Source organism: Corapipo altera, unplaced genomic scaffold, assembly GCF_003945725.1.
Source record: "Corapipo altera isolate COAL_440 unplaced genomic scaffold, ASM394572v1 2b, whole genome shotgun sequence".
NCBI classification, from domain to species: domain Eukaryota; kingdom Metazoa; phylum Chordata; class Aves; order Passeriformes; family Pipridae; genus Corapipo; species Corapipo altera.
Window position 1 is genome coordinate 14,801,223 of NW_020884874.1, and position 21,794 is coordinate 14,823,016.

The 21,794-nt window shown below is 41.2% G+C and overlaps 2 protein-coding genes across 4 annotated transcripts; both read left to right on the forward strand.

The window, feature by feature from the left end:
* The first annotated feature begins 2,900 nt into the window (after window positions 1-2,900).
* FABP7 (fatty acid binding protein 7) lies at window positions 2,901-6,339 on the forward strand. Its single transcript, XM_027633934.1, has 4 exons — window positions 2,901-3,033; window positions 3,688-3,860; window positions 4,488-4,589; window positions 5,973-6,339. The coding sequence occupies exons 1-4, from the start codon at window positions 2,961-2,963 to the stop codon at window positions 6,021-6,023; spliced, it is 399 nt and encodes a 132-aa protein (XP_027489735.1). The 5' UTR covers window positions 2,901-2,960; the 3' UTR covers window positions 6,024-6,339.
* A 2,375-nt stretch (window positions 6,340-8,714) lies between these two features.
* Window positions 8,715-21,519, forward strand: SMPDL3A (sphingomyelin phosphodiesterase acid like 3A). Of its 3 annotated transcripts, none has more exons than XM_027633894.1 (8): window positions 8,715-8,965; window positions 10,442-10,655; window positions 11,977-12,121; window positions 15,021-15,117; window positions 16,356-16,534; window positions 17,651-17,831; window positions 19,743-19,867; window positions 20,999-21,519. In XM_027633894.1, the coding sequence occupies exons 1-8, from the start codon at window positions 8,878-8,880 to the stop codon at window positions 21,302-21,304; spliced, it is 1,335 nt and encodes a 444-aa protein (XP_027489695.1). In that variant the 5' UTR covers window positions 8,715-8,877; the 3' UTR covers window positions 21,305-21,519. The 3 variants fall into 3 exon arrangements, with proteins under 3 accessions (XP_027489695.1, XP_027489694.1, XP_027489693.1); XM_027633893.1 differs by lacking the exon at window positions 8,715-8,965 and adding an exon at window positions 9,110-9,219; XM_027633892.1 differs by lacking the exon at window positions 8,715-8,965 and adding an exon at window positions 9,332-10,179.
* The last annotated feature ends 275 nt before the right edge of the window (window positions 21,520-21,794 follow it).

The window sequence follows — 21,794 nt, forward strand, 5'->3', positions numbered from 1 at the left end:
ATTGTGAGGAATCCACACATGATAGAATCTCATGGCCCCCCTTTTCTACCATAGGAGTCTGGTGTCCATAATGTGGTGCCCCCTTCCTCCTCTTTTTTCCTTTTTCCTGAACAAGTGAATTTTTTTCTTTCAAGTACAGAATGAAGGCTGAACGAGGCCGACAGCCTCATTCTCTGAATGTCCGAGAGCACGTGAAGCAGGGATATAAGAGGGGAAAGGTAGCTAAAAGCAGGGTTTGTGACCTGTATTTGAAGGCTGAAGGTTAGAGTAGCCTCATGTTCACCCTGAATGGCCTTTGGAAGCAAGGATTACTCATTACACAGGGATATGTTGCCACAGCATTTTCATCTTTCAAGCAGACCTTGCACAGAAAACACAAATGTGCCTACTTAGACTGCTCAGGTGGTGTAAAGAGTTTAGTGTAAAGGAGAATGAATCCCTTCGTGTTCAGAGAGAAATCTCCAGAGGTAGCTTTCGTCACACAGGCATTTTACAGGGGAGTACAGAGTCTGTTAAAACCATCAAACTGCTGACAGCAAAAACGAAACTCCAAGCTGGTCTCTTGTGCAGCAACCTAAAATGCACACCAGGTCAGTGTACTTCACACTGCAATCTCCATTCCAGCCATAGCAAAGCATTTATACAGATCAAGATGATATTGGTAAAATCATTTAGAATTTAATATCATAGAATCATAGAATGATTTGGGTTGGAAGGGATCATCTGGTTCCAACCCCCACCCCTCATGGTCAGGGACACCTTTTACTAGATCAGGTTGCTCAAAGCCCCATCCAGCATAGCCTGGAACAGTTCCAGGGATGGGGCATCCACAGCTCCTGTGGGCAACATGTTCCAGTGCCTCACTGACTTCACAAGTTTGGCTGAAAAATGATCATCCTCAGGAAGGGAACTAAAGGAAGGGAATAACTCAAAGCATGAGAAATGACACCTCAGGGGCTTCAAATTTGTTCCCTGTCAGTGCAGAGGAAGAAAACTGACCCAGACACTGCTGAGGTTGATAGGTCTTAAATTTAATCTGCTCTAAAGGCAAGATGTGACCATGTTCCTGTGCACTAGAAGAATTTATTGTTAATATCTAATCTAAACCTCTTCTCTTCCAGTTTAAAGCCATTTACCCTTTCTCCCATCACTGCATGCCCATGGAAAAAGTCCCTTTCCAGCTTTCTTGTAGTCCGCGTTAGGTACTGATGCATCTCAGGTGAAGTAAGTAAGTGATGAGGTCAGTTTGTATGTACTTGTGTGTCAGCTGCCTGGGTGCCAGCGATGAGGCTCTGTGAGACCACCACTGCAGTTTGGCTATGAGTGGTGGGCATTATTTACTTGATAATGTTATTGTATTGAGGAAACACAATCCCCAAACTGAACTGGAGCCAGGGATGACACAATACCAAACCCATGTGCCCTATGCCATGACAATGCCCATTACAAAGTGTAATTGGCACTCATTCATTACAGAGGGTTTGACTGACTACAGACATGAAGTTAGGGAATATCCATATGAGATGCACCACTAAGACTGATATTCTCTGCAAACTTTGGAGGCACAGCATTACTCAACTTTGACAAAAAAAAAAGGGGGACTTGATTCCTTTCAGTCTCATGAACAACTGGAGGTCTGTTATTTCAAGTGATGCTCCAGTCTCCCTGGCTTTCTGAGCACTGGCTGAAAAGCCTCAGAAGAGCTGGTCAGAAGAGGCAGTCAGACATAAACTGAGCAGCTGCAGGAGGACACTTTTTGCTTCAAAGTAAGTGAATGGAAAGTTAAAGAGAAATTGATGCACTAGTTCATAACGTTAGGTTATGAAGATTAATGAAAATTGTGTTGTGTGGTAAAAGGAATTAGGATTATACTCCTCGGATTAATTCAGAGAGGGTTTAATTCCTTATGAGGACGAGTGAGAAAATGGCAAATTTAATTAAAATCCCATCAGAAATCATCATTTGCCCTATGCTTAAAGAATGTGCCATACTACAAGAGCCTGAAAGAAATGCAAATGATGATCAGAAACTAATTTTAAAATATTGGGAAAATATTCATAATTATTTATATTTTGTATGGCTAAACAAGGTAAAAAATTGCTGAGGTTTTGTTCCTGAATCACACAAATTCACTTAGTCCCTGAGTTTTGTTACAAGAGCTGAAGTGCTAGATTCAGTATTCTGGAATCCATCCAAGTCATAGGTCTGGAAATGCTGACACTGTGGTGTGTCCCACAGAGACAGGCTACTTTCTGAAAAACATTTGAGAGACAAGATGACCACCTAGCATCTTAAAAGGATTTCAAAGAACAACTAGGAAGAAAACATTCCCTCTCTTGCAGGGAGAGGAGGGGGGGGATAAAAAGAAAGAAACAGTTTTAATCTCTTTTCCTTCTTTCTTCATTCTTAGTCTCCAAATGCTGCCAGTTGTGGGGGCAAGGTGCTGTTTCCAATCAGCAACGCCAAACGCCAAGTTCAGAAAGCATCCATATAGATGCTGTGAGGGGTAAAGGGATCTGCACTTGGCCAACACCAAACTGGGTTTGAAAATCTTCATGGGAAAACTCGGTAGCATTGTGATCCTCAGTGGAGTCTTTCACGTCGGGTGCCCGCTTCTGTTTTTTCCACCGTGTTACTTTACATTTAGGGATAGCAACGGGGACCGACGGGGGGTGCCCCCGGGGAGGCTCGGGTGAGGAGCGGTGCCTCGATCTTTCCTCTCCCTTCCCCTCTGCATCCCGCCTTGTGTCCCGGCTGGGTAACACCGCGCCTCTTCCCCGGGGCGGGGAGCCCCCTCCCCCGGCGTTGTGGGGCGTCTCTGCGGGGCCGTCGGGGGCGGACCGCGGCCGCCCCCCGCCCCCGGCCCCCCGCCGGGCGCCTGCTTTAAATGCGGGGCGGCGCGGAAGGACCGGCGTTTCTGCAACCCCCGGCACCGCACTCGGATCACGCAGCCGGCCGCCATGGTCGAGGCTTTCTGCGCCACCTGGAAGCTGGTGGACAGCCACAACTTCGACGAGTACATGAAGGCCCTGGGTAGGTACGGCCGGGCGGCGGCACCTTTAGGAGACCTCGGAATTTTGCACCATACTAAAAAAAAAAAAAAAAATAATAATTTAAAAGGACCCCCTCCCATTGCCAGAGATGTAGATGAGGCATAGGCAGCGCTGGTGCTGGTGAGGGGGGTTGTTTGAGACGGCTGTGCTTCTATCCCCAGAGCTACTTCGCTGCGGGTCATTCAGGCGGGGGGTGCGGGTGTGCTTGCGTGGGAGCCGTCCTGCGGGGAGAGGCTCCGGGCGATGGCCCCGGGCGAGGAGATGCGTGTGAAAGACGGGCACATGCTGCTTGCGGATAAGCAGGAAACAAACAAACACAAAAGAAATCATTATGCTGGAGTGATAAGGAACTGAAACTCAGAGCAGCAGAAGCGATCGAGGCCGTAGGGGTGACCGCGGACGGGGTGCGGTGGCGGCCAGGGGGGTACGGAGCTGCAGCGGGGGCGGGGGGGGCAGTACCGATGGATAATGTCCCTACCAGGGCACAAGCGAAGCAGAAAGCAGCATTGCACAGGGATAGCTTACAGTTCTAGAGCGGGAGGAGAGATTTCTGTACTTCGATGTGTGGCAAAAAGAAAAAATATATAAAAACTCGAAGGTCTGATGGATTTCTCTTTGTCCTTGAATGGTCTAGGAGTGGGGTTTGCAACACGGCAGGTGGGGAATGTGACTAAACCCACTGTGATTATCAGCAGCGAGGGGGACAAAGTAGTGATCAGGACTCAAAGCACTTTCAAAAACACAGAAATCAGCTTTAAACTTGGAGAGGAATTTGATGAAACTACCCCCGATGATAGAAACTGCAAAGTAAGTGAACTCTGGGGCTGCAGTGGCCTCTGTCTTTTTTCTCTTCTTCCTCCCCGCCCCCGAGGCTCTATCTTTGGTAGGGTCAAAGGGAAAAAAATGTAACTTCTGCTACTACTAGTTGTAGCACTGCGAAGGACGGGGGAAAAAGGCAAGATTGCATCTTGCTTGCCCAGCCCGCTTACCGTCTTGCCTGAATCAATGTGTACTTTCCCCAGCTCCCTGTCTGCCTTCCAGTGTCGATGAATTGTGTTTGCCCGCTTTTCTCTCAATCCAAATACAATTTGGTGAAACTTTTTTCCCGTCGAAATAGTCAAATTCCTTTTTTTTGTGCACCTTTGGGGGCTTAACATGAAACGTTATCCCAAAGCACATCTGAAGCAGGTTCTTGTGAGACTGGAACTCGAAGGAAACAACTTTTTCATCCTTTGACACAAACAAGAATTGTGTGGAATTCATGCTTAAAACAAGGATGATTCATAGCCTTGGCTTGAAAATGGCTGGGACTACTTTATAATTCTAGATCCACATCCATCTATTGAAGAGAATTCAATAGAATGCTGGATGTGTGAGCAGAATCCCAAATATCCCAAATAAATGAAGGTCTTTGTGTTTCTTGGTATCTCACAGTCAGTTGTGACCCTGGATGGAGACAAGCTAGTGCACGTACAGAAATGGGACGGCAAAGAGACAAACTTTGTGAGAGAAATAAAGGATGGCAAAATGGTAATGGTAAGTATAAAGCTCCCTGAGCATTCGAATGTACCACTAACACTTCTCACTTACCCTTATCTCAAGCTTTGTGAACAGATAGTGTTACTTAGACACAAATCCTTAAACTAATTAGCAGGGAAAGCTAGCAGGGATTTTTCAAATAGTTGTTTTGTTTTGTGTCTTGTCTTAGTGACAACTAAAAAATTGCTAGTGGTTTTAGGCAAGTCAGGCTATGGATTTCCAGAGTGTATATGTTCTTTCTAGACTTTTATGTAAATACCCAAGAAAAAAAGTTCTGGTAATGATACAAAGTTCTTGATTATATAGGAAATTATCTGTCGAAAACTTTATGCATGCACACATAAATAGTTAATTATACAAAACAAGCATTTCCCTGTGAAAATAATTACAATATTGCAGGAGGTAATGGTATATTCTTATTTAATAATAAAGGATTTAGTCCTCCTATCTTTTTATAAACTACAATAAACAGCTGTTGTATAGAGAAAAATCTGTTTAAATTCATGTTATTTTCCCAACTTTTCAGAAATTGGAGTATAGGGTGAATAAATGTTAAAGTTACTATAGCTAATGTCCAGGGTAGCACTTCTCATGCTTATTTTTGGCACAGAGATGTAGCTTTCAAAAAAAACGTCTTCAGCTATACTAATGTATCAGACTTGGTTGCTGGAGAAAACCAGTTAGTTTGTTTCCTGCATACTTCAGAGAGTATCTGCATGGATGGAGACTTGCAAATAATACAAACTTTAAAGCATACAGTCAAGGCAACACAATGTGGCAAGCGATTCAAGGGAAAACACATGCTTTGCTTTTTGAAATAGCTACACATGCAGAAAACCTTTTCCTTTGGAATTTGAACATTCTGAGGTGCCCTGTTCTACTTCAGGAAATACCTCCAGAATGCATACTGTAGTTAGTGTTCTACACAATTGCAGCAACTATAGTATCTGCTAGTTCTAGCTTCACAGGGCACAGAATGCATTTTTTAATGCAGGATTCTCCTTAAGTATATACCTATGCATAATAGTATAGAGGACTTCAAATTTTAAAATTTACATCTTGGTGTGATCAGCTTTGGGAAAACAAGTGTACTAAAACAATGCTATATTAAAACAGTTAAATTCTAACCTCACTCGTGCTGCCTTGTAAATGTGCATTATGTGCTTCTTGGGTGTGAAAGTAGCAAGGAGAAAGTTTCATTTCTTATGGAAACTAAAGTAAGGCTTTGCTTCTTCATTTAAAATGTCAAGCTAGACCAATTTATTTTTCTATAAATTACATAATGTAAACTGAACTTGTTGTAGCATGGCCTTCATAATATGTGTTATTACAGAAAATAGTCCAGCATCTAACATGTCTGTCTTTTCCTTGGACTTGCAGACTCTCACCTTTGGTGATGTGGTTGCTGTTCGCCACTATGAGAAAGCGTAGAGTTTACGTGACCTCTGTCCAGATGTTACTTCTGCTGGATGGATTAATGTCCTGTCCATAATCAAGCATAGCTAAAATGCACATTTCTGGCATGAAAGGTTAATAAAGAGTTTTGGAGAGTGTTTTTTATATAAAAACAACTTTATGCCATCAAATTGGCATGCTTGTGCTCTATAGTGAAACAGGTTAAAGGTTAAACTTGGCATTAAATTTCTGAAACACTTGCCTCTTTTTTTTTTTATTACAGTAAATGGAAAATATGTGAATTGTTTTGGAATGCAAATCAAAAAGAAATTAAAACATTTTTTAAACATGTGCTCCTTTGGCATTTAATCAGCTAATATTCTAGTGTTCTGGAGGGAGGTGTTCAAAGTTGCTTTTCTGAGTTTAAGGATGGAAAAGTATGCAGCACAATGATGCAGCAGCCTTTCTATGTGGTGTAGAGTATTTTGGGAAATGAAAAACAGACTTACTTCAATGGCTTCTTTTTGCTGGAGAAAGATAAAGCCCCTGTCTTTATGTAGACAAAGAAGTAAGATGCTCAAGCCAATTTCAGCTCCCCTCTTCACTGGGAATTTGTTTCCCAATGCAGGCTAAGGTCAGTAGACAGACTGATGTTGGGGTGATCATGGAGTTTTGGGTTTAGTAGTTAAGAGAGTTAATTTGTTTTGATAGGTTTGTTTTTTGGTTGTGTTTTTTTGTTGGATTGTTTTTGGGGTTTTTTTTTGCTAATATGCAAATATTGAAGTCTTTGACAGGGTCAGAGGAAAGCGTCAACATGATAAATAACTCTTTCATCAGTCTCCACAAGGATGGCAGGAAAACAGTACAAGACAAACCTGGTAAAATTCCCTTCCCTGAACTGGTTTTTTTTTTATAGCTAATATGTACAGGAGACATAACAGTTTGCACTGTGAGCAATTTAAAATAAAAATGCTGCTTAAAAACGATAAATTAAAACCTTATGCCTGACCAATATTTCCTTAAAATACCAGAGTAAGAAAGCTCACCTTACACCTCAGATTATTAGGAAAATTGGAATGGGTTGTTGGCAGCAGGGAGGAAATTGTTTAGAGAGTCCATGTTTTCTACACACTGAGTCAGTGAACCACATAGAGATGTAGGTACCTATAGCCTTGCAAGCAAAGGCACAGCTGAGCCCAACTCCCAGGCCTAATCCTGCACTATGTCATCCTTCAGGTCTCCTGTATGATATCATGGAAAGATGCTGTTGACTTCCCTGGATAGGTAGGATAATGTGGGTAGCCCATCTCACTCATCTGATAAAAGTTCAGACATAACAGGCACCTAACCCACATAACTATAAAATTTAATGTTATTAGCTTATTTTTTCACAAAGAAGCTGTCTGAAAGGAAGATTCAAGTCTGTTTTGTGGGGAACACTACACATCTAGAAGGGAGTCCTTAATTATGAACCATTAAAGATGTTTTATTTGGTGGCTATTGATAGTTTTTAAAATCTGGAGCAAACAATTTTCATCAGAGAAATGGAAAGTAGAACTTGCTCCAGTGGTATGGGGAGCTCTTCTGGGCTGCTTAGTTGCTACAGTGCAAGTTCTGTTTAAGGAGCATCTTCCGCCCTTCAGTTTTATTAGCTCATTTAATCCTCAGCTTCAGTATCTGATGCAGCTTTCATCTGCCTTCCCTCTGTTGCCTGTGGGTGCTCTTGCCACATGACTGTCCTTCCCAGCCACCCCTTCTGAGAAAGGTGGAAGCAGCTGCATTTCCTTCTTCACTGGAGAAAAACAGACTTGCCTCCCCAATATTGACATTCATCTTCACAACAAGTAATTTGTGGGGTCATTAATTAAAAAAAAAAAAAAAGGTTTTTATTAAACATGAGGAAAGGAATGCAGAGGCGTTGCATTTCAGAATAAACCTTGAACAGTAAATATTTTACATTACAGTTGCTTTTAAACAAGGGCTACTTTTCCCTACAGACATCAGTTCTATATGTAATATGAAACCATCGTGAAGCTTATTGGTAAAGTCTTTTGCTATTCTAAAGATAAATAATATTAATGTCAAATTAAGGAGAGAAAAGTGGAGAAGTAGTGCCTGTGACACTGCTCAGAGGAGTGAAAAAATGACACATGGGACTTCCAGCTGCTGCTAATAAAACAGCTTTGCAGAGCCCTGGAAAGCAGATCTGAACAGAATAGCATACAGAGCATTGTGACATTAGAGGGCAGCCACAGGATCCATGACACCGCTATTGTGATCTGCTCCTTAAACTGACAGCAAGTACTCTTCCTCTAGACAAAACTATTCTGACTTCAGCAATGAACGGCAGCTTTGCTACCATAAAGCCTTGGCAGCGAAGACTCGTATTTACAGTACTTCTCATCGCTTCCCTTAAGCTGTATTAAACGTGTACTTCATACCATATTTAATCAGTTTTTTGTTTTGTTTTGTTTCTTATTTTAAAGCATCTTAAGTAACCGGGATGCATCCTTCCAAGAGATGTTTGAGGTGTGGGGTGTCTTGAGCGCAGCCTTCCTTCAAGGCCGCCTCACATCAGCCGGTGCTCTGACTTGAGCCCTGCCCGCGGCCAGGCTTGGCTCCTGCGAGCTCCCCTCAAGGTCACCGCGGGCACGGCCGGCCGAGGCGACAGCACCTCGCCCTCTCAGGAGCGGCCGCCTGGCAGCGGGCGGGAGCCGCGGGCAGGGCCGGCTGCTGGCCCCGAGCGGGCGGGCGCGGCGCCGTGGTTTCCGGCGGCCCCGGCGAGGCCTCGGAGGGCCGGGGCTTGCACAAGCCGTTCGGGGCTCGCCCCTTTCCCGGGCAGTCACATGAGCAGAGCCGTCGGCGGGCCAGGCGCTCCCGCACGGCCAACATGGAGCTGCGAGTGGCCCTCGGGCTGGCGCTGCTCTGCGCCGCGCTGGAGGCGGCACCGGCCGGCCCGCAGCCCCGCTCCGCCGTGGGTGAGTCGGCGGGGGGCAGCGCCTCCGGAGGCCGGGGGAGGCGGGCGAGGGGCGGCCCGGCGGAGGCAGACCCGGCCGGGGGCACCGCCGGCCCGGCGGCGGGGGTGGCTGGGGTGCGCGCTCCCCGCTTGTGCCTCCTTTCCCCTCCCCTGGTGGCACTGCTGCCCGCGCTTAGCCCCCTGCCCTGGTATTCCCTGTCCCAAGTGGCTGCAGCTGCACGTGGCTATTAGATCAGTAAACACAGCGCTTTTCAGGTACGGGGGGTTAAGCGGGGTTTATTATCCAGTTACCCGGCGGGTGGGGTGAGGTGAGGTGAGCGCGGCCCTGCCTGTGGCGCGGTGTCCCGGGGCATGCACTGCAAACACCGCGTCGGGGCTCCGTGCTGTCAGCAAACACACACGCGCTCTGCCCGCCGTGGCCCCTGGTACGGCCGTGCACGCAGGTGAGTGCTCCCAAGTGGTTTCCCACAGAATTTTCATTCCATGTCGCTCACACTTGCCTCGGACCGAACACGCAGCACTATCCCGGCGTTTCTGAGAGTCCTAATCGTAGGAGTCACAGTTTTACAGATTTTGAAGAACGGTGCTGGTTTTTGCTTCCTGAAACAAAGCTCCACGGGGTAGAGTTGCGTGGTGCCTGCTCAGCCACAGAGTGGGCATGTGACCTTGGGAAAAATCAATTTATGTCCGTCCCTGTTTCACAATCACTGCCCCAGATACATGCCTGTCAAAGCCTTTACCAAGTGCTTTGAAACGGACAGAAAGAAATTACTCTTATTTTACATGAAACTTGAAGGCTTATAGGCTAATACAGACGTGATTCACCTTGTTCAGCATATTCCTATACTTCTCAGCTCCTTTATCCGTGCAGTGCTGTGTAGCCATGGCTGAGAACATGTCAGCCTGGAAAACAGTGGTAAGGCTGACACATTGCTCTATGGTGAGAAGCCCAGTCTCTGCTACTGTGGCTTCTGAGGAGAAGAGCTTTGAAATTTTTGCACACATGCTGTTTCTTGCCATTCTTTCTAGGCTCTGATCTTTTATAGTAGCTTCCAGCCAGGGGAGCTCTGGAAAAATAATAAAAATGCAACTCCCTCTCTTTTCAGGTGAAGTGGAGAAGTCCTTCTATTGCCTCCTCTACTCTGCAGTTTCCAGATTGCTATTAATGAAAAAGAGCTGATTTTTCAGTTCCTTCCAATCTCCGTTTTATTTCTGGTGAATAGTGTAAACCCATGCCTCTGCCTCTGTTTTCAGTTTTTCTAAGCAGGCTACATGAAGGACTCGACTCTTGTCAGGAATGCAGAACTTGCCCACAGTTATCAGACAGGCTGATCAACAATTTGTTAAATTTATTCTCCTTTTCAAGACTTTAAAGAGGAATAGCAGTAGACAACCTGGAGCAAACTTGGCATTACCCTGTACATCCAGTTCGGATGCAAATAATGCATTTTCTTTAATCTTTGTTTTCTGAAAACAGGGCAGTTCTGGCATGTATCCGATCTACATTTAGATCCGACTTATCACATTACCCCTGATCGCACCAAAGTTTGTTCTTCTTCCAAAGGAGCCAATGCCTCCAACCCAGGCCCATTTGGAGATTTTTTGTGTGATTCTCCTTATCAACTTATTTTGTCAGCATTTACATTCATGAAGGATTCAAAAGAGCAGGTTTCATTCATGATTTGGACAGGGTAAGTGTTCAAGTCATTGCAGTTAAAGCTGGATAGCCAGATAGTGTGGTAATTCACAAGTTTATATTTGCACCAACAGATCTGAGTTCAGTATCTCACAAACGCTAGTTGTCCCTTTAGTTGTCCAAATGGCTACTAGGTGGAAGACTGAGAATATAAGGCCTCAGGAGTAGACTTCGATCTCTGTATTAATTGTTGGACTGTTCATTGTGGTATTTACCACATGGCTGTGTTAGTGTAAGTTAATAGAAATGGTGTAAGGGGGGTGGAAAATGGAAAAAACAAAAAGAAAGGTCAGGGCAATAACTGACTGGAATTAATCATTACGGGAGGCATCTTCAGGTCTGCATCTGAAGTGCATCCTTTCTTAGAAAATACCCTGTAACTACATTGCATTTAGTTCTTTAAGGGGTAACTAGAATCAAGCAATACTATAGCTTATGCTTTTTTTTTTTTTTAAATTTATAAAGGTTACCATTCTGTTTTGGTACCTGTATGGATTCTAGATCAGCGGCTCTCAGAGGGAGGGTAACAGTGTCATAGTTGCTGCCTCTCTCTTCAGTACTGTCTATCATTATACTCTATTGAGTAAAAACATTTACCTTTCCTGTTCCAATCTTCCATATTAGAAAGTGAGCATAATAATACTCTCACAGAGGTGTTACCTGTGAAGCTTTGTGTGCCTTAGCAATGCGACTGGAGAAAGAAGTGTGAAAGGGAGGCATATGAGTAGCTTGATAGTACTATGCCCTGCTACTTTCTAGGTATTCATGAAAGATAGCATCGATGTACTCTTCTGCCATAGGAAAACTCTGAATTCTACCATCACATAGTTTTTTATGGTATAGCTCAACAGATAATTTATCAAAGAGATTAATAGTTTGGAGTGTTGCAAGAACTAGTTTCTTTATGTTGTGTCAATTTTGCTGGTGAAGGGTGTTAAAAAATACTAATATATGAAGATAAGTGATGAATTTGTTTCACTTACCTTATTGTAATTTTCAACAGGATGTTGTTAAAAGGAAAAAAAGAAACTTGCAAAGTTGTGCAGGTGATGAAAGACATATAACCCAAACTGCGCAGTAGCTCAAAATGATGGCATTGAATTAATTTAATTTCTAAGAAGTCTTCATTATGATATGAAACAACATTAGTCTACTCATTTTTAAAGCCTTTGCAGTGAGCCTTTCAAGCAATTCTGTTGTTTTAATTAAAAAGTATAGTAGCCTTACATGTTAGAATGTAGATGTGTTTGCAGAATTTTTTGCCATTCCTTATGTTGCTAACAAACCCTTGTTAATAAAGCCTTTTTCTTTTTCAGGGATAGCCCTCCTCATGTTCCTGTAAAAGAGCTCTCCACAAAGTTGGTCATTAGCATCATTGGCAATATGAGTTCTACAATTCGTAATTTCTTTCCAGATCTTCAGGTTTTCCCAGCCTTGGGCAATCATGACTACTGGCCACAGGTAAAACAAGTTAGCTATTTTTTTATACGTCATATTGAGTGTGTTCCTAACGCCTCAGAAATTATTCTGGAAACAGAATTCTACAGTTCTTCAGTAAGCATTTAAAATTATCAATAGTTCCGCTGTAGAACAGAAACTAAATCTCTCTCTTTGTGCTCTTACCCGAAGAAGGGTTGATGCCAGGTAAAATCTGTACGTGGCCTGAGATCATTTGAATTCACTGCTAATTGTTCCTCATGGCTCAGAACCACCATATGTCGAAATAGTTAATATATGCTTATTTTTTTATTGCTGTATGAGTCATGCATGTGTAATCTGTCAGAAATTACATCCTTAATGTAATGGATCTATGAGCCTGTGATAAGTTTCCAGGTGTACTGAAAGTCCTGCTGGAAATCTGTCTGCTGGCATCACTGGATTTATTTTTTTTACCAAACTAATGGCAGAATTTTTGTAATGTCCCTGTAGTTTTGCCACTATTATTAAAAATATGTCTATTTTTTCTTTCCTTATTCTTTCCATGTAGCCACTGAATCATCAATGTGAATATTTCTATGTGCAGCTGAGGACTTTTTTGCTTTGAGTGTACTGTGAATATTGTTCTTGGCATAGCTCAAAAGTAAACAGTTGCTTCATGTGTCCTTTAAAGCATGTTGTGGGTTGATCTGGCAGCACACAGGACTCAGAAGCAAATGCTGTCATTGGATCTGAGGGGATCAGAAGGGATGTGGAGCAGGTCAACTAAAATATTTTGTTTGAAATGCCTCATGGGAATTCAGTAACACCCTTTCACACCCCAAAGGATTTATTCCAGCTTTCTGTGTTATTCATTAGGCCTGTCAGGGTATATGTTGGTGTACTAGGTAATTATATAATTTCCCGTGTCATTGCTGGAGTTTGTGGTTTCCAGACTGAAGACTAACAGAGGTGCTGAGAGGGTGGGAAAAGGAAACATGCAAAACAAAAATAAGAGCTAGACATATATTGGAAATGTGAGCGTAGAAAACAAACTGGGACTTCAGTCTCTTGTGTTCTTACTGTGGTAGTCTTGTGTTGGTTTGTGAGGTGCACTGATGAGAACAGGTTGGTTCACTGGAAACCTCTGGTAAAGTATTTTGATAAATAACCCCCTAACTGAGGGCTGTTTTGTTTTCGTTTTGTTTTCATTTTGTTTTGTTTATAAAAATGTCTAAACAGATAATAGTTGTCATTCAGCAGTCTCCTTTGATATAGAAGAAAAAAACTAGATACAATAACTTTGTAGACAAAGAATGTAGGGACTTTTTCAAAAAATTTGAATTTTGCTTGTGAAATTAAATCTGAAAATAGAAAAAAAAGATGCTCAGGAGGGGCAGATGGGCAGCAAATAGGACTTTGAAGCAGGCAGGTGATTGGAATAACTGGTGATTGTTGTAGTTTTCTCTGCGCAAAGCCACACAGTTTGTTTGATACTTTGCTTTGAAACCACGTGCTTCACCAATGTGCAGAACTGGCATGCTTTTCAGTTACTGCTTGAAAAAGGCCATGGGATCAGAATATCCCCGCTATGGGGTCATTTCATCTGTTTTGATTGGTTTAACATTTGTTTTTTGCAGTTTATGACATTTTTCTTTTTCATATGGACATGCATGGCAAATGTCCTGTAGGCTGGAAGTGATGTGGAACAAGACACACACTGTGGGCTGCTCCAAAGCAAGTGTGAGAGCTGCGTGCTCACCATGCACTGAAGAATTTTATTGCTCTCAGTTGTGTTCTGAACTGTCTTAACACCTGAACAGTCTTGGGTGATTTTTCTTGCAGAACGTGTTCTAAACACTACTCAGTATAATCAAGCATTGGGATACCTTTCAGATCGTATATTGTGACCTAAGTCTTTCTGCATTGTCTTATTTGCTTCACACGCTTGCCCCTGCTTAAAACAAATTCCCAAACTGCTGTCTAGCAGTTCACAGAACACTGGCTTGCCTGAGTCCAAACCACCTTCAGTCCATAACATGATCTTTTATCTGAGATCAGGTTTTGCTGTGTGTCTCAGTGACTGTTAGGTCTGGCTCAAAACTGTCCTAATAACTGATGTCTGTGCACTGCAAGCAACAAATTTCTCAACAGACGTCTGATTGCACTGCTCCTAGACAGAGGCTTACTGCCTAAGCCTCTAACAACGTAGGTTTAGTTTCAAAGATCTTGGAAAGGTCAAATTTATGTTTAAGAAAACATGTACTGCAATGCCGTTCCTGTTTTTCCACCCTGTTAGGACAGGCTGGTATCTTTCTGTCAGGATTAGATCAGAGCATGGCTCTTAAGAGGCTGTGGCTCAGGCTGAAGAGTGCTAGAGTCCTAATTAAAGCCAGTGGGAGAAAACATTGACAAAACTTTTTCTTTTATATTTTAAATGCTTTGTTACTAGAACTACAGGACACCACAGCAACATTTGCCAGTTTCGTCTGAATGTGTCTGAGGGCCGTAGTGGAGTTTTAAGGAGCTGCTATGAACCCCAAGTTCTTGAAAAAATCACCTTCTTTAAGAGAAGCTTACCTTCAAGCTTTTCATCCAAGAGACTTTATTTTTAGACTTTGACTTGTCAGTTGATATGTTTATTAATTCTGCAGAATGTATGGTTTTCCATTCTGCTGTAGTCCTAAGGTTTCACGTATTTCTGGCATTAGTTTATCAGTGCATTAATAAGGCCATGCAGTCAGTTCTGACTAAGTTTAGGCATTTGAAGCTGATCAGCAATACTGGATGTTCAGAAGTTGGTTTTTTCCTTTCTTGAATTCCTCCTGGTGATGACTGGATACACTTATATGTTACGCAAGAGGCCGGGTAGGATAATTTAGTGGGGTTTTTTTTGTCTGTGTGTCTGAATGCTAAGATTTAGCCAGATTCTCCTCTCTCACAGGATCAGCTTCCTGTAACTACCAGTGAAGTTTACAATGCTGTTGCCGATTTCTGGAAACCTTGGCTAAATGATGAAGCAATCAATACCTTCAGAAAAGGTAAAGTATGGCAGTAATGCATTGTGAAGCTCAGGTTTAGGAAATTAATGTTTCTATGGATTAGCTGTTTGTTTAGCTAAGTCTCATAGGATGAATCAGAACAATGGATTATCTGTAATGCTTCTCCTGGAAGAAGTTACTTATCTTTTTCAATGGCAATGCCTATATTCAAAATACATGTATTCCTTTCTGATGCAATAATTATTGCTTCTTGTAGAGATGTACAGTGTTACTGACATTGTACCAATGCATGTGAAATACCTTTCTGACTTTAATACCTCTTAATACTTTTTAGATGAAGGTGTATGGATGCACAAGAAAACTTAGCTTTGGTTGTAAAAAACTGTTAAAATGATGTTTCTGTTTTAATGCTATATGTATTTCAGAGCATATTGAATGGGTACATTTTGGTTCAGGTTATGATAGCACATAGTCATGGTGATTATACTGTTGGACATTTGTGTCCAACTTACTACCTGGGAGAATATTGATATCCTAATTAGGATTGTTCTTTTTAGCAAAGGACTGAAAAGTTCAACCCAGTTTCCAATCCACTCAAACATTACGGATTTGGAAGTTTAATTTGTGAGTTTGTGTCCTGAATGAGAACAACCTCGGGATAAGAATGGAAGTGGAAACTTTAAGAAGGATAATAAAACTCAAAGGACAGACCATAAATTCACGTATATTATAATTCTGTTGCCGTAGCTCCACTGAACTATGAAGTTACACCCATTGAAGAAGCTCAGCATGCTGGGGAGAGTTTTGGGAGCTAGAATTGAAAAATGTGATCTTTACTTTTCATCATATTACCAGTCTGAAGTTAAACGACTTTCAAAGTATAAGGGTAGTAAACTCAAACAGTTCTTCCTGGAGGAGCCTGTACATTTGCGGTATTTCAAGAAATGTGGGCCTTTTAACAACTGTTGTATCTCAGTGTGGAAGAAACATTGGAGGGCACTTCTTGCATGTGATATTTGCATCTGAATACTGTCAAATAAACACAAAGACAATTACAGGCAAGAATTCATAAATAATTCTGTGTCAATTTATACTAAAATGTGGCTGAAAACGTTGTTAAGATGTTCTGTTGTGATATGGTGATATGTGGCTTGATTAAGCATCAGTAGTCTATTAGAAAGAGTAAGGCTGGGGATTTTGTCAGTGGCATACTTTGATTGTAAAGTTGTGCCTTGAAGCTTTTCATTTTTCATAGGATATTGGTCCTGTTTTCACAGGTGGCTTCTACACACAGCTGTTTGAATCCGACGATAGTTCTCAACCGCTCAGGATAATCAGTCTCAACACAAATTTATATTACAGCCCCAACAGCCTAACTGTGAATATCACTGACCCAGCCAACCAGTTTGCCTGGCTGGAGGCAATACTTGAAACCTCTTCACAAAACAAGGAAAAGGTAGGGGCCATGAACAGAACCCATCAGAAGAAGTAGAGACAATGAAAATATAAACATGCTTCTAGAAGAATATTAATGCTGCCAAAGATACTAAAAAATTAAAATTTATTTTTTAATAAGTCCTCTTTGGATAGGCACATTATACTGCAACAATGAATAAAATAGTTGAATGAAGTTTCTCAAATGAAGTTTCTCAAATTTTACAGTAAAATACTTTTTCTTTCCAACTATGTAAAATACTGCAGAAGCCAGTTTCTTAGCTTTTTTACACATAGTCTTTAATTTTAAAATCTACACTCTTGGCCTAAGACAAAAGCTAGCATGTTTGATTTACATTTCAATATAATTAAAAGTATCAAAAATAGAAATTAGAAAGGAGTTTGTCAACCACAAAACTTAGCCAAGCTGCGCAATTGCTATGATTTGAGTGTTATAGTAAATTGTCATATATTACTCAGGTTTTGAAGTGAAGCTATAAATTGTTGGCTCTTGATAGATTGATTGATTGATTGGTGCAGGGATTGGATCATCATCTGAGCAGAAGATGTGTTTAATTTGAAACATGTTTACATTTTGCTGCAGTGTTTTAATTTAAAAAATATTATAGTTCAGTCAGGAGAAAGGAGAGATTTCCCTTCCTCATGAAACTCTGCAGCATATTAGCTGGTGTGTGCAGTTGGCACTAAGCCTCTGCCTCAGACAGAGGGGTTTTAACTAGTTTTTCCATGTTTCTGGTGACTCTCTGACCATGCAGGCGCTGTAATACTTGAACATAAGTTTTTCCTTCTATCTTCTTGAGATGCCAAATTATAAGTCTTGCCATAGTAACTCATTTTTATCATTCAAAGTAATTGATAATATTTTCCTTAGACCTAAAATCACGCGTAGATTTATTGGAACTATTTTCCTCTAATAATATACTTAATTGATATTATGAATTTGAATATTCATACTGTTTGTATTTTATATAAAAAACCTGTCATGATTTACATCTTTCAGAATGACATTTCTGAGACAGCATTATTATGAAACTGTGGTAACCATTATTAGGTTACAGCTAAAAGTGTAAGTTTCAAATGAAGGTGCTAATCATGCTTTCTGTATTTAATTCCTTAGGTATATATCATAGGTCATGTACCGGTAGGATACTTGCCATATGCAAGGAATACTACAGCTATAAGGGAGTATTACAATGAGAGACTGGTAAAGATTTTTCGCAAATACAGTAGTGTTATTGCGGGCCAGTTTTTTGGACATACACATAGAGATAGTATCATGGTCCTCCTGGATGAAGAAGGTAATGATGCTTGCTGACTCCTGAATCTTTTTCTTCCTGATTAAAAGCAAATTAATACTTTCTTGCATGTTTTTCCCAGTCAGCTTCTGTTATAAATAATTGAAAAAAGGAAATTGGGAAATACTGCTATATATCTGCAAGAGTTCAAGTCCCACACACTGCCATTCTTTTTCCAAAGAGAATCTTGCAAGGCAGACTGTCTTTTTTTATTGAAGTCAGAAGAGACTCCTCTAGCTTCCTAATCTTTTTTTTTTTTTTTTAATGAATGCTTATGCCTAGACAGGAATTTCTAGTCTTTCCTCTCCACTCAGTGACATGGGCAAATTATACTAGCCAGTTGCTATTGTGTAATGTGTCAAAGGGAATGTTCTCAGGCCAGCTAGACATGCTCTATGTTCTTGTGTTTCCTGCATCATTACTGTGCCTCTCTGCTGAGTTCCCTGCTGCTTCAAAGTTAATTAAGATAAGGGTAAGCAGGAGGCAGAGGAAAGAAAGTCTCTGCCTGTTGCATCTCTTAGATCAGCTAATTTCCCTTCAAGAAAATCACCCACATTGAAATTTTTGTTTATTGCTTTGAAATCCCTTAGTTTGAAGCATGGCATGGCTATATGGAGCACTCTAACATCTCTAACAGAAGATATCTAACAAGTTGTGTCTGTAGCATAGAACAATGAGAGGTCCATTGCTTTGCTTTATGTAAAATACCCAAATGTTAATTGGCTCTTCATCTATGTTTTATATAAACTTATAAAAACTATGCCCGAAATGATGACTGGGGTAACACTATTCCAAATCTTTTACCTTTTTAAATGGTGTTATTATGGAGTTAATCTCCAGTAAAAAGAATCCAGACTAATGAAAGAACTGGCTTTTTGTATTTTTTTAATGGTGTTTAAGGCAGTCTCATACTTACATTTTTTGTACCTTGTCCCATTTATGCTTAAAATCATCACCTCTACTGCAAATTTCACTGGGGACAGACTGATCTTGGTGCTTGTCATTACAGTTCACATGTGCAACTGCTTCCAAATTATTTTAGTAATTTTGCATCTTTTGGCAAGATTTAAACAGTGAAGTTGCATGTAGCTACATACAGATTGTGTTTATCTGTACAGTTTTAGACTGTCTTCTATTTGTGACATTTTCCTCTTGACAGAATTCCAGAGAATTCAAGATAAATGCAATATTGCAGCCAACATCAGTGTAATGAGATAGAGCTCAGTTTTGTCTTCTCCAGAAGAATCTACTGATTTCCAAGCTTTCAAAGCTTCTGCTCATATGTGGAGACTGACCTTGTGATTTTATTGCTGTGACAGTGTCAGAGAAGGGAATAGTTAGGGTTTCTTTCTTCCACAGAGAACCTCTCAATGTGCTTATCTGCATATTCTGTCTCATTAAAACCATCTACATCCTCGCAGTTCAGTTGCTGTAAAGATCTGTGTTCATGTACTAGGTGCTGAGTTAGTGTAGCTGAGTGAAGTCAGGGTCAGGTTATGAGACTGGTGTTTCTAATAACATTATAAACACATAAAGTGACATGTAAAATACCGTATGGAAACAGCAGCTAAAGGTTTTGAATATGTCTTCAGTAGAAATATGCAAAATGCAGAGACTTCACATATAGGCAAGACACTTTGCACAGGTAGTTGAATTGGTTGGGAAGCCTCTAGTATAGACAAACTTAAGTGGTACACACTGGAGTGAGTACTGTTGTATTTGACACAAGTTTTGGTCTGTGTGTTGGAAGTATAGAAGGAGTTCACAGTGATATAGCTTATCCAGGGGGGAAAAAAGCTAATATCCTTAAGCCAGTCACTCTTATCCTTGCTGTGTTGGTTCTCTAAAAAAACATCTGTTTGAAAAAGAAATGATTGAAAGGAAACTGTCTCCTCACCTTCCTTTTTCCTGCAGAAAAGCCAGTCAATTCCTTGTTTGTGGCACCTGCTGTAACCCCAGTGAAGAATGTATGGCAAATGGAGTCCAATAACCCTGGTGTCAGGTTGTATCAGTATGATATCCTTGATTATACTTTGCTGGTAAGTAAATATTTTAAAGCATTGTTTAAGATTTTAAATAGTGTAATTGAAAATTACAGTGAGATATCAGCCTTTGTAGTATCATGGCTATTGGTGGAACTTTGGTGCTTACTCTTAATTTTTCTTCCTGGGCAAAGGAAAGGAAATCTGTCTTTCTGTGCCTGCTGGACTACCTTCTGTTCTCAATGGAATATTCTTATGACATAGAATCAAAGACAATCAGAATTTTTCTAGGTAAAATCCTAAAACTATTTGCAGGGAGCTCTGCAACTGTGAAAGAGGTTCACCCCAAATCCTAGGCTTGTTGTTTGCTGAAGATAGCCTGAGCTTTGGGATGCAGTCCATGAAAGGCTTCTAAAAGGTGTAGAAGGGCAGAGGAAGAAAAGCACTTTTAACCCCATGATGTCTTTTGTAATCATGCATCTTCCTATATAGAGTTTATACTTTTTATGGGAAATGGTAGATAAATTTAGAAGGAAAAAAAGTAAAATACTTTCACTCTGTAGTCTTGTGATTTTTGGAGATGAAGTGAATCCTGTATAATTATATTGGCTCTGAATGACTTGGACTTTCTTTCTATAATTCAGGATAAAATCTTCACTCCACTGACAATGCACTCTGCAGCTTGACTGGGAGTGGAGTTTCTCTCTGGAGACCTATGCTAATACAGGCTGCTCCTTTCTTGTGCAGATTTCACTCCTGCATCACATCCTGCATCCTTTCCCTTAAATTCTCCCTGGGCCGTTCTTTTTCTCTCCATTCTGCCCCTCAAGGAGTGCCTGCAGAAAGGAGACTTCTGGTTCTTATCCTTTTGCCCCGCTCCTAAGGCAGACGAGCATAGAGGAGTTTGGACAGGAAGGACCTCTAACACTGGCACTGCTGCCTTTTGTGTCTCCTTTTTCTTCTCCTCCCCATCCCCCCACCATTACCGCACTGCAAGTACCAGCTTTGGGTGTAAGCCCAGCTCTTGGGGTGGGACATGACCTTCTGTTCACTTGTGAATAATGAGGAGTGACAGCTTCCTAATCAATATATCACTCCAGAGACTTAATGAAGCAGGGAAGAAAGCAATACAGCCGTGACTATTTTTTCTTTCTTTATCTTTTTTTATTCTTTTTTTTTTAACTGTAGGATCTTTGGCAGTTTTACTTGGACCTCAGAGATGCCAACGAGAAAAATGAATCCAACTGGAAATTAGAATACATCCTGACTAAAACTTATGGCATTGAAGACTTGAAGCCAGAAAGCCTATATGAAATGGCCAAACAGTTGTCTATGCCACACAGCACACTCTTTAAGCAGTATTACAGTAACTTCATTGTGAGTTATGACAAAACCATTGTCTGCGAAGAGGGGTGCAAGACCTGCCAAATATGTGCAATCCAATATTTAGATCAGTCCTCATACACAGAGTGTATCCAGCGGGAGGCAACGTGAAGATGAAATCTCTGTGCAGTTAATGCAAATAGTGACTTTGCATTTAAAGAACCTCCTTGTTCTTTCGCTCAAGCACTGACTTACGGACAGGGAACCTGGGGAACTTCTCTGAATTTCAGGGGAGCAGTAAATCTCTCTAGATCTTTCTTCTTGCAAACATGTTGTCCTTTATCATCTAAATAAAAGCTTATTGACTATGTAATAGTGGCCAAATACTTCTCTGTGTTTTCAAGTGTCCTGTACCCTGCATAACAGGCATCACAGCATGTGGGAATAGAAGTTACTCACTTGGTTCTTTGTAAATCCAAGTCTTATTTCTCAGGGTGTGTAAACATAGGCAATACCATTTCAGGCATGGAATTTTTATGGGGGCGGGTTTCAACCATCTGCTGTCACAATTTGCAAACTGAATTCAGCAAAATCCACATTTGCTGAGACTTGAGTGCAGTTATGTTGTTGATGCGATGCTACTATCTCTTTGTGCCAAGTT